This window comes from Schistocerca cancellata, chromosome 3 (assembly GCF_023864275.1).
Source record: "Schistocerca cancellata isolate TAMUIC-IGC-003103 chromosome 3, iqSchCanc2.1, whole genome shotgun sequence".
In the NCBI taxonomy this organism is placed as follows: domain Eukaryota; kingdom Metazoa; phylum Arthropoda; class Insecta; order Orthoptera; family Acrididae; genus Schistocerca; species Schistocerca cancellata.
The window spans coordinates 212,249,024-212,263,312 of NC_064628.1; the positions used below are offsets into that span (position 1 = coordinate 212,249,024).

Sequence of the window (14,289 nt, forward strand, 5' to 3'; positions counted from 1 at the left end):
GTTGATTTTCAACGCTATTGACAACAGATATCAATTTCTGGAACTCTGCATACTCAAAATTTACCAATTCTCTTTAACTCTTGAGCAGGCTTGCCAATTTTCTTAGCATGACTGAATACATGACGTACTTTGTGGACATGTAAAGAACAATGATCTTTATGTTATCAAGGTAAACATGTATGAGCTAAACCACAGTGTAATGAAACAACAATTAAATAAAATGGATATTATATGAGCTAAATCACTGTTTAATTAAACAATAATAAACTAAACTTTCAATGCTTCACTATGTTGCTGCTTACAAGTGTTGCCTCGCAGTAATGACCCACTTGGAGCATTAAACAATGAAGTGGCATCAGATCCCAACCAAATGCTTATTCGATTAGTAATTGTTTTGTAGACAACTGCCTCATTATGGGATTGTGCTGCTAACTCAGAATCTGTTGCATTTTTTGGTATGAATCGTAAATTTATTCTCACCTAGCTCGCTGTTTATTTTATATTACTGTTGTTCACTTGGACATTTGATAACACAGTTTACCACTGCGTTAGCTGAAGTAGTAATGAAGGAATAGGCATGGGCTTGCAATTGTAAAACAACAGTGGAATAGTACAAGACAATGTTATATGTGGTTGTTGCACTTTATGCATAGGCTCCCACTTGAGAGTTAAAATCTCATATTTCTGTTTACTATATTTCTTCTTCATCAGTTTTATTTACTGTCAACTGTAGTTGTTCTGGGTTGTTTTTGATGGTCGCCACATGCAATTTTACACTGGTTCTCTACCGCGATATCGGGGAGTGGGGCGTGAGGGATGAAGAAAAGTATGATTTGGAGTTGTTGTGGTCTTCAGTCCAAAGACTGGTTTGATGCAGCTCTCCATTCTTACTCTATCCTTTGCAAGCCTCTTTGTCTCTGAGTAACTACTGCAATCCACATCTTTCTGAATCTGCTTACTGTACCCATCTCTTGGTATCCCTCTACAATTTTTACCTCCAACACTTGCCTCCAATTCTAAATTGGCATTCCCTTGGTGTCTCAGAAACTGTTCTATCACGCGATCCATTATTTTAGTGAAGTTGTTCCATAAATTTCTTGTCTCCCCAGTTCTGTTCATTATCTGCTCATTAGTTACATGATCTGCCCACCTGCATTCTTCTGTAGCACCACATTTCAAAAGCTCGTGTTCTCTTCTTGTTTAATCCGTTTATTATCCGTGTTGCACTTGTATACATGCCTACACTCCATACAAATATCTTCAGAAAATATTTCTGAATACTTAAATCTATATTTGATGTTAACAAATTTCTTTTCTTAGGAAACGCTTTCATGGTCGTTGTCAGTTTACATTTTATATCCTCACTACTTTGACCATCATCAGTTATTTTGCTCCCCAAACAGCAAAACTCATCTACTACTTTAAGTGTTTCATTTCCTAATCCAATTCCGTCAGCATCATCTGATTTAATTCGACAACATTCCATTATTCTCATTTTGCTTTTGTTGATTTTCATTTTATATCCTTCTTTCAAGACACTGTCCTTCCCATTCAACTGCTCTTCCAAGACCTTTGTGTCTCTGACAGAATTACAATGCCATTGACAAACCCCAAGTTTTTATTTCTCCTCCCTGGACTTTAATTCCCATTCCAATTTTTTTTATTATTATTTATTTATTTCCTTTACTGCTTGCTTAGTATACAGATTGAATGATGTAGGGGCAAGCTACAACCCTGTCTCACTCCCTTCTCAACCATTGCTTCCCTTTCATGCCACATAACTGAAATCTGGTTTCTTTACAAGTTGGAAATAGTCTTTCATTTCCTGTATTTTACCCCTGCGTCCCTCATAATTTCAAGGAGATTACTCTAGTTAAGACTTCCTGTTATTCAATCCTGCTCATCATACTATTTCAGCACACATGCCAAACTCTTTGGATTGAACTTTGTTTCTCGAAGACTTGCACTTACTGCTGGAAGTGAAGAATACAAATCTCACATCCAGTTCTCAAAATAAATACAGTGTTTCTATTAAACAGCATATTATATGTAGTTATTTTCTTTACAGTAATTACACAATACAAAAGTACTTCATCATTCAGAACATCACAATTATGTTGATGTGAACTAAGTCCAAAAATAGTCTGTCATATTTAACAGGTTCCAATTGACTGAATGTATAACAAATTTTCTGTTGCCCCTGCAATGTCGTAGGCATTGTTACTGCCACTTTCCTCTATTGCACTCATCATCTTTCAAAGGTAGAACATGATGACACAGAGTAAATGGTATAACAACAAAAACAATCAATTATTGATAGAATTATTTAATTGTATCTAAAAAGAAAGATGATGAGACTTACCAAACAAAAGCGCTGGCAGGTCGATAGACACACAAACATACACACAAAATTCAAGCTTTCGCAACAAACGGTTGCTTCGTCAGGAAAGAGGGAAGGAGAGGGAAAGACGAAAGAATGTGGGTTTAAGGGAGAGGGTAAGGAGTCATTCCAATCCCGGGAGCGGAAAGACTTACCTTAGGGGAAAAATAGGACAGGTATACACTCGCACACACACACATATCCATCCGCATATACACAGACACAAGCAGACATTTGTAAAGGCCTTTACAAATACACATACACTTGCACACACACACATATCCATCCGCATATACACAGACACAAGCAGACATTTGTAAAGGCCTTTACAAATGTCTGCTTGTGTCTGTGTATATGCGGATGGATATGTGTGTGTGTGCGAGTGTATACCTGTCCTATTTTGTGTGTATGTTTGTGTTTGTTTGTGTGTCTATCGACCTGCCAGCGCTTTTGTTTGGTAACTCTCATCATCTTTCTTTTTAGATATATTTTTCCCACGTGGAATGTTTCCCTCTATTATATTCGAATTATTTAATTGGATAGATAAAAAATCTACTCGCCAAACGGCGGCAGAACACATACATAAAAGATGGTTGTAACTGGCAAGCTTTTAGAGCATGCGCGCGCACACACAAGCGCTGACGCGCGCGCTCGCTCGCTCGCGCACACACACACACACACACACACACACACACACACTCACACTCTCTGCATCTTTACCCTGCACAGTGTTCAGATACTTATTAAATTACTTAAATTTTGTGGCTAAACTAAAATAAGATCTATCACAATAGTAAATTATGTAAACTGAAATTTGTATAGAAATAGGTCTAAAATTGTCGACATTATCCCATTCTCCTTTTATAAAAAACAGTTTCACTATTGAGCACTTTAACTGTTCATGAAACTGACCAGTCCTAAAGGAAAAATTACAAATGTAGCTAAATACAGGGCAGACACATGCAGCACAGCGATTTAGCGTCCTTCTAGTTGCCCTGTCATATCCATGAGAATCCATAGTCTTCAGCAATTTAATTATTGACTTAATTATCCCCTTTGTCAGTTGCACAAAGGTGTGTTACAGATAGCAGTCTTAGAATGCTATTTGCTTAGAGTTATATGATTCCCTGTAGAAATTAAGTTTGTATTCAATGCACATACTATATTCAGAAAATGATTGTCAGATTATGTACATACATCTGCATTATCAGTAACAAAAACATAACATTCATATAGACTATATCCTTGACCCTGTGCTGTTGGCCAGACACTTCCTTCATGGTTGACCATATTGTTTTAAATTTATTTCGAGAATAAGCTGAACTATTTGCATACCACATGCCTTTTGCGTTCCTAATGACATTTTTAACCTTCTTACAGTACTTTTTGTAATGGGTTACTGCAGCCCTATTGTGACTATTTCTAACATTTTGATATAATTCCCCATTTTCTGCGTGGTATCCTTATCACATCAGCCAGCCACCCAGGTTGCTTTTGGTAGTATCCTGTTTTAAATGTTCTAAAAAAAATCAGTTTTGAAAGAGCATGAGAAATAATCTATGTCATCAGCACTTTCAACATCCTGCCACTCTTGTCCTGTAATGAAGTTTTAAAAAATCCTCTATTGCTCAGGATTGACATTTCTAAATAGCTGCTAATTACATTTAACATGCATATGTATGTGGGTGTGCATACCCTTTTGCTAATGGAATTCTCCTCTAGTAATGAAGAATGAACAAAAATGTTGTCTGCAGTTGTGCTGTTGTCCCCCTGCATACTGGTTGGAAAAAAAAGTACATTCTGCATCAGATTATGTAAATTTAGAAGATCTTCCAAGATTCTTTTATTTGTACAATAACTTATAAAATTAATATTAAAGTCAGAACATCCAACTAACTTTTGGTACTTTCTATAAAGTGAACCGAGAACTCTTCCTAGCTTGAACAGAGCTGTCTTGAATTCAGGAGTTGAGGACCTATAGATAACTATATACAACTTTAGTTCCACTAAATTTAACTAATTCTGCACAACATTCAGTGACCTTTTAGTCCATTGTTTTGGTACCTCAACAGATTTAAATGGAATATCATTTTTGACATACATGGCCACTCCCCACTCTGCAAAGAGCTCCTTGAGAAATAAACAGCTCATCTGTATCTCAGTATCTTCTTCAACATTTGGGTTTTAATCATTCCAGGATGAATGATGTGCCCATTTATAGCTTTTTTGGTCTCATAATAAAACTCTTATTTAAATGTTAAAGATTTCAGAAATTACATACATATTTTGTAGATTTTTGCTGAAATAATTTTTCTATGTTATTTGTTTGTTATGTATTTATGTATGGGCACAAACATGTTGCTGTAATTTTAGTATGTAAAAAAAGAAGTTTTTATTTAGGATATCTTGTATGTTGATTTATGTTTTTGTTTTATCCTTCTTGCTCACATTTTCTGCTTCAAAGGGAAAAGATGCTTAATTTCTGCTTGTGTATTTTTCATGCTATACTCTGAGAGTTTTGACACACCCATAAAAACAGCACTGTCAAGCAAAATGACATAAATACAGTGTCACCATATATATCTACATTAAGTAATTTTTTATATAAATTTGTGAAAGGTACAATCACGGTGCTGTATCCGAAGAACTAGATCGGCAGTATCAGAGACTTCAGGAACGCTTTGTGGGACGTGAAACTGCATCCAGCTGCAATCCATGGTTTACAACATGGAATGCAAGCAAAAGCTCAGTAAGATACCAACGAAGTCTTGGACAGTCTCCTGGAAGCCGGTTGAGTCATCTTGCTCGCCGTCGACAGTCATTCTCTTCGTGCAACTTGCAGCCTGCCAGTATATCAGGAAAATTGCCTGGAGTTATGCACAGGAGTGCAATAGAGCGTCGTGTTATTATGGTAGATGCAAAGTAAGTAGCACTAAGTGAATTATAGTTTAAACATTGGACTCTTTTTTTTATTTACTCATTTCACTTCAGTTTAAGATGACTCAGAAAATACAGCCTTTATTTAAATACTTAATTGAAATGTACTAGCCGGCCGGGGTGGCCTAGCGGTTCTAGGCGCTACAGTCTGGAACCGCGCGACCGCCACAGTCTCAGGTTTGAATCTTGCCTTGGGCATGGGTGATTGTGATGTCCTTAGGTTAGTTAGGTTTGAGTAGTTCTAAGTTCTAGGGGATAGGTTAGTTAGGTTTGAGTAGTTCTAAGTTCTAGGGGACTGATGACCTCAGAAGTTAAGTCCCATCGTGCTCAGAGCCATTTTTTTGAAATATACTATTATTGGAACACAGGACATTAACAGTGATTATTTGAGTGGAATAGATTTCAAGGTCACATCATTGTGCTTTATGCGGCTAGCCTGCAGCACTTTCAGCTTTTTAATGTAATATGTTCATGCTCCAATTTTATGGCAGGCAGAGTAGGTGCTATTCTCCCAGGTTCAGGATGGTGCAAAAAGAATGCATGAACTACAAGCTAATGTGATTAGATTTATTTTGATCACATGTAAAATGCATTTGCACCAGTGCACTCTAAAATTACCCAGTTTAAGAACTGCAGTTATTTTCTTAAAGATAACATTTCATCAGAAAGATCTTCATACACATACATTAGAAGCCTTTCTTTAACTTAACATATATTGCAACCTTCAGATCATCGATTGAACGAGGTTTGTGGTATTAAATGTTGCATTTTAAATGACCCAAAAAAATTATATATATATATATATATATATATATATATATATATATATATATATATATATATATATATATATATATATATATATATATGCGGATGGATATGTGTGTGTTTGCGAGTGTATACCTGTCCTTTTTTCCCCACTAAGGTAAGTCTTTCCGCTCCCGGGATTGGAATGACTCCTTACCCTCTCCCTCTCCCTTAAAACCCACATGCTTTCGTCTTTCCCTCTCCTTCCCTCTTTCCTGACGAAGCAACTGTTTGTTGCGAAAGCTTGAATTTTGTGTGTATGTTTGTGTTTGTTTGTGTGTCTATCGACCTGCCAGCGCTTTTGTTTGGTAAGTCTCATCATCTTTGTTTTTAGATATATTTTTCCCACGTGAAATGTTTCCCTCACACCGGCTGTTCAGAGCATCCTCCTACAGGCCAACCGCAAATTAGAACAGCATGCCACCCTCCACCTTAAAAAACTATCCAATCTCCTGGTTTCCCACCTCCGGAAAGGCAACTCACTCACCCTTCACAACCTTTCCAGCAAACCTCAACCTCCTCTCATTGCACACAAACCCAGTCTCTCCCATCTACTCAATCTCCCACTTCCAGCTCCACTCCCTCCAAAACCTCAAAATTCCAATCAACACAATCTGGAACCACAACACCCTAATTCAGTAGTTAACCTTTCCTCCAAACCTCTCTCCCAATCCGAAACCTCTGTCCTATCCAAAGGCCTCACCTTCAGCCCCACTCCCAGATTCAACCAAACAGCCCTTGTCAAAGATTTACTGTCCTACACCCGTACTCTCTGCTGGAAATATCACTTTGCCACGAAGAGAAATGATCCTAATCCTACTCCTACTCCTAATGATCCAACTCCCCAAGACACTATCCAAATTGAACCCTGCCTGGAACAGTTCCATCCTCCGTCACAGCGGGACCCACCTCCTCTTCCTCAAAATCACCCTCTCCAAACCTTCCAGGAATTTCTGACTTCCAGCCTTGCCTCTCAATCCTTCTTAAAAAACCTTAATCCTAGTACCACTGCTGAAGCCCAGGCTATCCGTGATCTGAAGGCTGACCAATCCATCGTCATTCTTCCGGCGGACAAGGGTTCCACGACCGTGGTACTTGATCGTCGGGAGTATGTGGCTGAGGGACTGCGTCAGCTTTCAGACAACACTACTTACAAAGTTTGCCAAGGTAATCCCATTCCTGATGTCCAGGCGGAGCTTCAAGGAATCCTCAGTACCTTAGGCCTCCTACAAAACCTTTCACCTGACTCCATCAACCTCCTGACCCCACCAACACCCCGCACCCCTACCTTCTACCAAGACACCAACCACTTTCTCGAACACCTGGAATCCCTACCCAGTCTGTTACCCCCGGAAACCATCCTTGTAACCATTGATGCCACTTCCTTATACACAAATATTTTGCATGTCCAGGGCCTCGCTGCGATGGAGCACTTCCTTTCATGCCGATCACCTGCCACCCTACCTAAAACCTCTTTCCTCATTACCTTAGCCAGCTTCATCCTGACCCACAACTTCTTCACTTTCGAAGGCCAGACATACCAACAATTAAAGGGAACAGCCATGGGTACCAGGATGGCCCCCTTGTACGCCAACCTATTCATGGGTCGCTTAGAGGAAGCCTTCTCGGTTACCCAGGCCTGCCAACCCAAAGTTTGGTACAGATTTATTGATGACATTTTCATGATCTGGACTCACAGTGAAGAACAACTCCAGAATTTCCTCTCCAACCTCAACTCCTTTGGTTCCATCAGATTCACTTGGTCCTACTCCAAATCCCATGCCACTTTCCTTGACATTGACCTCCACCTGTCCAATGGCCAGCTTCACACGTCCGTCCACATCAAACCCACGAACAAGCAACAGTACCTTCATTATGACAGCTGCCACCCATTCCACATCAAACGGTCCCTTCCCTACAGCCTAGGTCTTCGTGGTAAACGAATCTGCTCCAGTCCGGAATCCTTGAACCATTACACCAGCAACCTGAAAACAGCTTTCGCATCCCGCAACTACCCTCTCGACCTGGTACAGAAGCAAATAACCAGAGCCACTTCCTCACCTCCTCAAACCCAGAACCTCCCACAGAAGAACCCCAAAAGTGCCCCACTTGTGACAGGATACTTTCCGGGATTGGATCAGACTCTGAATGTGGCTCTCCAGCAGGGATACGACTTCCTCAAATCCTGCCCTGAAATGAGATCCATCCTTCATGAAATCCTCCCCACTCCACCAAGAGTGTCTTCCCGCCGTCCACCTAACCTTCGTAACCTCTTAGTTCATCCCTATGAAATCCCCAAACCACCTTCCCTACCCTCTGGCTCCGACCCTTGTAACCACCCCCGGTGTAAAACCTGTCCCATGCACCCTCCCACCACCACCTACTCCAGTCCTGTAACGTGGAAGGTGTACACGATCAAAGGCAGAGCCACGTGTGAAAGCACCCACGTGATTTACCAGCTGACCTGCCTACACTGTGAAGCCTTCTATGTGGGAATGACCAGCAACAAACTGTCCATTCGCATGAATGGACACAGGCAGACAGTGTTTGTTGGTAATGAGGATCACCCTGTGGCTAAACATGCCTTGGTGCACGGCCGGCACATGTTGGCACAGTGTTACACCGTCCGGGTTATCTGGATACTTCCCACTAACACCAACCTGTCAGAACTCCGGAGATGGGAACTTGCCCTTCAGCATATCCTCTCTTCTCGCTATCCGCCAGGCCTCAATCTCCGCTAATTTCTAATTTCAATTTGCCGCCGCTCATACCTCACCTGTCTTTCAACAACATCTTGGCCTCTGTACTTCCGCTTCGACTGACATCTCTGCCCAAACTCTTTGCCTCTACAAATGTCTGCTTGTGTCTGTGTATGTGCGGATGGATATGTGTGTGTGTGCGAGTGTATACCTGTCCTTTTTTTCCCCCTAAGGTAAGTCTTTCTGCTCCTGGGATTGGAATGATTCCTTACCCTCTCCCTTAAAACCCACAATCTTTTGTCTTTCCCTCTCCTTCCCTCTTTCCTGACGAAGCAACCGTTTGTTGCGAAAGCTTGAATTTTGTGTGTATGTTTGTGTTTGTTTGTGTGTCTATCGACCTGCCAGCGCTTTTGTTTGGTAAGTCTCATCATCTTTGTTTTTATATATATATATATAAGATGGAAACAGACAGATCTGGTGAGCATGCAGACTAGTGGAGATCGCCGAAACGTGTGATCGAGTATTGAGGAAATATTTATATAACAACTGTTGTGGATGCATTAGCCATGTGGACTATAGCTCCATCTTGTTGGAGCCACATTTCTGCAATGTTCGTTCCCAAAACCTCAAGTTGTGGCCACAAGAAATTGCGTAACACTGCAACATAATGTTCCCCAATGATCACTACTTTGGGAACTTCACACCACATGGTCACGTTTGCACTGTACAGTGGTTTGTGATACAATTATTTTGGATAGTCTGCTGCCCAGTAGTGACAGTTCCGCTTATTTAAAAAACCGTCCAAGTGAAAGTAAGCTTCATTGCATTATCAAAACATGGTCAGTAGCAAGAACACCAAGCATTCTCTCACAGAACAGTCTCCTTTTGTCAAAAGCACATTTGTGATGCTTCTATACCATCATTATTTTAGAACATAGATTTTATCCATCCAATTAAATAATTTTGGCAATAAGAATTGTTTTCCTTTTTACATTATGTTATAAGGATGGAAGTGTAACTCTCAGTTCAGGATGCAGTGTAGCAAGCGACGTGACACGCCCAAACGTGTAGCACACTGCATAGTGGAGTGACGAGACCTTGAATAATAGACATACTTACTCTGTTGTCATTTTCTGTAGTTCAGGCGGTACAAGGACAACCAGCTGACTGGATTGACAACTGATCCAGGTGTGCAGAAGGAGTTAACCAAATGAAATATTGTGTTGTGATTAGATATCGTACCATTAGGCTCAAGACTGAACTGTATACGGAAAAGCCGTTAAATGGTGATAAAAGATTCATCACTTTTGAAATGACATTCAACAGTGAAAACAAGATGAGGTCCACTGCGCCATTGCTACTGAAATGAATGCCACAACAGGCAAAATAACAGCACTCGGGGAGTGATTGAGCGCTCCCTTCCACTTCTCCTCTGCAACTCAAATCCATGCGTTCATTTTGCATCACCCTGTACCAAGGTATGAGGGAATTTATAGCAATGAACTGGTAAACATAGCAGACAGTGAGATAGGACAATAATACACACTGTAGCACAATGTGAGCTTTCACCTAAGTGTAATAATACCTCATTGTTGCAGCACAAAGCAATGAGTTATTGAAAGAAGGGGTGATTGGAAGTTGCAGAGCTGTGATGTCAGGATATGTTAGCTTATTAGGAAATGTTCTGGTTGCACAAATAACATTAAATTTTACTAAACCCACAAGAATACCCTTTAATCAACTTCGTTGATATTTCAGCATGACCACTAGAATGCTTTAATTTTGAAGGTTTTATTATGAATTTTACTTCTTTTGGTATCAGCAACATACATAAAGTACTGAGGTATTTGTCACATTACAGGCATCTGTTACCATTGTTTCATCTACACTTAAAGCTATCTTCTCCTCTTTCTTTCTAGTTCTTTCAGCCTCCTCTTTCTCAATATCACATATTGTTTTTATTTTGTTGCCTGATGTTGCTATCTTCGTTTCATAGTGCATTTTCTTAGATGTCTGGATTATTTTCTTTAATGTTATGCAGTATTGATTGTAATCAACTAAATAATCATCATTGGAGCTGTTCCTGGCTGAAAGATAACAATTTTCTTTTTTGCTACAAGATAATTTTATGCCTTGAGTAATTCATGGTTTTCTTGTAGGCATTTGTTTAATCTGATTTACTTTTAGAGGAAAACAGTTTTCAATCAAGATACTTACTGTATCAATGAATGTGTTGTATTTTTCATTCATCTCCTGAGCATTGTATAAAATCTCTCCAGTTCATATCTTTGAACAGTTTGCTAAAATACTTAATTTTTTATATATTAACTGCTCTTGTATACTCAGATTTAGTAGATTTTTTAATGTGCTTAGTGTTTACACTTTGAACAAGTAACTGCATGTTGTGGTCTGGTAGGCTGTTGATTTTTTGGTTTTGTGATACCAGGTGGTTATAATTAAAGTGCAGCTACTCAAGTTTAGGCTGCAATTATTATATGGCAGTGAAACTTGGTAGATATGCTAACACATTAATGTGGAACCAATTTTCACTTGTGGGGGTGGGGGGTGGGGTTGGGGGTGGGGCAAAACTAGTTCCAATTTCAACCACCAGATGAAAATCTGGCACTGTACAGCATCTCCTCGGCATCTCTGGTGCACATACTGAACAAATTGTGTAAGCAGCAGTTAATAAAAAAATCACCATTATGCTTTTCTCACTTGTTTGATCTTTCCTGCTCATTCCCATTCCTAAGCCATTTTATTTGGAAACATTTGTATACATTTTTCTTGCATTCATAGTGTCTGATTTGCACCTGGTGACCAAAATTGGTATTAGTTTTTTGCCAGTGTAAATCAGTTCTGCATTACTGATTTTGTTCGTTTGATTCTGAAAGATGATTCTGAGCATCAGAATTGAAATTAAAAATGATTTGTATTTTCTTTTCAATAAATCTCTTCTCCTTCCTTAATTTTCATAAAATAAAATCCATGTAAAATACATCATTGTAGGATTTCTTGTTTCACCAATTACTGCAGATTAGCTTTTCAACATTTTCAATATCTAAAATCTATATGAATAGTGATTCAGTGATTTATTATTCTTCTGTTACTCATTGATTAAAATAGTTCTTCCCTTTCTGAATGGCGGTGAACTTTTGTGATGGGCAAGTGAGTACAAACATCTTGTTTGAGCAGAAGCTAAGCTCATACTAACAAAAAAGTTTACATGAATTAATCTTTGTTCTTCTTTTATGTTGTTATCTTGCTCATCCATGGTTATACATAGTAATATGGTTCTCTCATGGTATTCTATACAACATTGGTGGCTCCTACTGTGACATAAGAATTTTGGCTGTCAGTTTCCATCCACTGCCCAGGGTGTATCTCATACAAATAATAACAATCAAAAACAAATATTTTAATGTACAGAACATTCTGGTCGAGAGTTACGAATTATTTACGAATAAAGGAGATGACTCACTGAAAGGCAGAAGTGCTGCTTCGTCAGTAGGTACACTAACAAAAGGTAGAGAGCTTGGCTAGCTTTCAAATTGCACTACCTGAAAAATCTTGCATGTTGTGCTCTGCTTCATGTTGTGCCACTGGATGTTCCACCTTGTTTTTGGCAACAGTTTGGCAGTGGCCATTCATTCTAGTTGACAGCTGGTTGGTTGTCATACCAATGTAAAATGCTGTGCAGCTGGTATGTAACGTGGCTGATTTCACAGGTGGCCTGGCGTCTGATGGGGTACAATAAGCCTGTGACGGGACTAGAGTAGGTGGTGCTGGATGACTGGATTGGATGGGTGTTGCATCTGGGTCTTCCACAGGGCTATGATCCTTGTGGGAGGGGACTGGGGGTGGTAGTTGTATGGGAGTGGACTAGGATGTTGTGGAGGTTGGGTGGGTGGCAGAACACCACTTTGGGAGAGGCTGTAAATATCTGGGGTAGGATGTCCCTCATATCAGGGCAGGATGATAAATAATCAAAACCATGACGAAGGACATGGTTCAGTCATTCCAGTCCGGTTGGTTTTGGATGACTGGGGGGGGGGGGGGGGGGGGGGACTTCTTTATGGTTGGTTCTTGTAACGGATGTGAGGATCCTGATCCTGTGTGTGTGTGTGTGTGTGTGTGTGTGTGTGTTTCCTATGAGCTTGAAAAAGAATGTGAATTCCAAAAGCTAGCCAGACTTTGTACCTTTTGTTTATGTACCTATCGGTGACACAGCACTTCTGGCTTTCAGTGAATGGTCTCCTTTATTCCTAAATAATTTGTAAAACAAATATTTTAATGTATATAAGATATCATGTACATATAAATAACAACTTTTTGGACTGTTATTATCCAATTTAATCTTTATTAAAATTGTAATAAAATTAGTTGTGCACACACTTGTTAATTTGTAGACAACGAAGGTACAGAAAATTTCACATCTCTAAAAGTTTATGAGAAAATTCCCAAATTTAAATCAGAAAAAATTTTGTACCCACACAATTTGGTTAAAAAATATTATCAATGGCTGTCTTAGAGAATTTAACTATCGTAGTTGGAAAGTTATCTGTAGGTGATTGACTGACAATGTTACTGACTGTAATGAATGTTTACTGGAAGACTTTTTATGATGATCTATGTAGTCACAGGCAACCACAATTTCTTTGTTTTTCACTGTTAAATAGACCAGTAGGGCTTTTCTACACCTACATCTACATTCTGCAAACCACCGTGAGGTGCATGGTAGAGTTTACATCCCATTGTACCAGTTATTAGGGTTTATTCCTGTTCCATTCATGTATGGTGTGCAGGAAGAATGATCGTTTGAATGCTTCCGTGTGTGCAGTAATTATTCTAACTTCATCTTCATTATACCTATGTGAGTGATATGTAGGGGGTTGTAGTATGTTCCTAGAGTAATCATTTAAAACTGGCGCTTAAAACTTTGTTAGTAGACTTTCTGGGGATAGTTTACGTCTATCTTCAAGAGTCTTCCAGTGTCTTCCAGTTCAGTTCCTTCAGTATCTCTGTGCCACTCTCCTACAGATTAAGCAAACCTGTGACCAATTGTATTAGCCTTCTCTGTATGCATTCAATGTCCCTGTTAGTCCTAAGGGGAACGAGACCCACACACATGATTCTAGTACTTGTTGCATGAGTGATTTGTAAGCAGTCTCCGTTGTAGACTGATTGTACTTCCCCCGTATTCTACCAATAAACTGAAGTCTACTGCCTGCTTTACCCACAACTGAACCTATGTGATCATTCCACTTCATATCCCTGCGGAGTATTACGTCCAGGTATTTGTGTGAGTTGGCAGATTCCAACAGTGACTCATCGATATTATAGTCATAGGATACTACATTGTTTTGTTTTGTGAAGTGCAAAATTTTACATTTCTCTTATCAAGATCTGACTGAATATTTATGCAGCTTCTTTCAGGTAGTATTTTATTATAGATAACTGCATCAT

The 14,289-nt window shown here is 39.4% G+C and overlaps 1 protein-coding gene across 1 annotated transcript in view; it reads left to right on the forward strand.

Annotated features, from left to right (window-relative positions):
- LOC126174840 (uncharacterized) overlaps positions 1-14,289 on the forward strand; it is a 94,406-nt gene that overhangs the window by 68,947 nt on the left and 11,170 nt on the right. Inside the window, exon 4 of the mRNA XM_049921223.1 lies at positions 5,000-5,302. Coding sequence (XP_049777180.1) covers positions 5,000-5,302 — 303 coding nt within the window. The remainder of the gene's footprint in view (positions 1-4,999; positions 5,303-14,289) is intronic.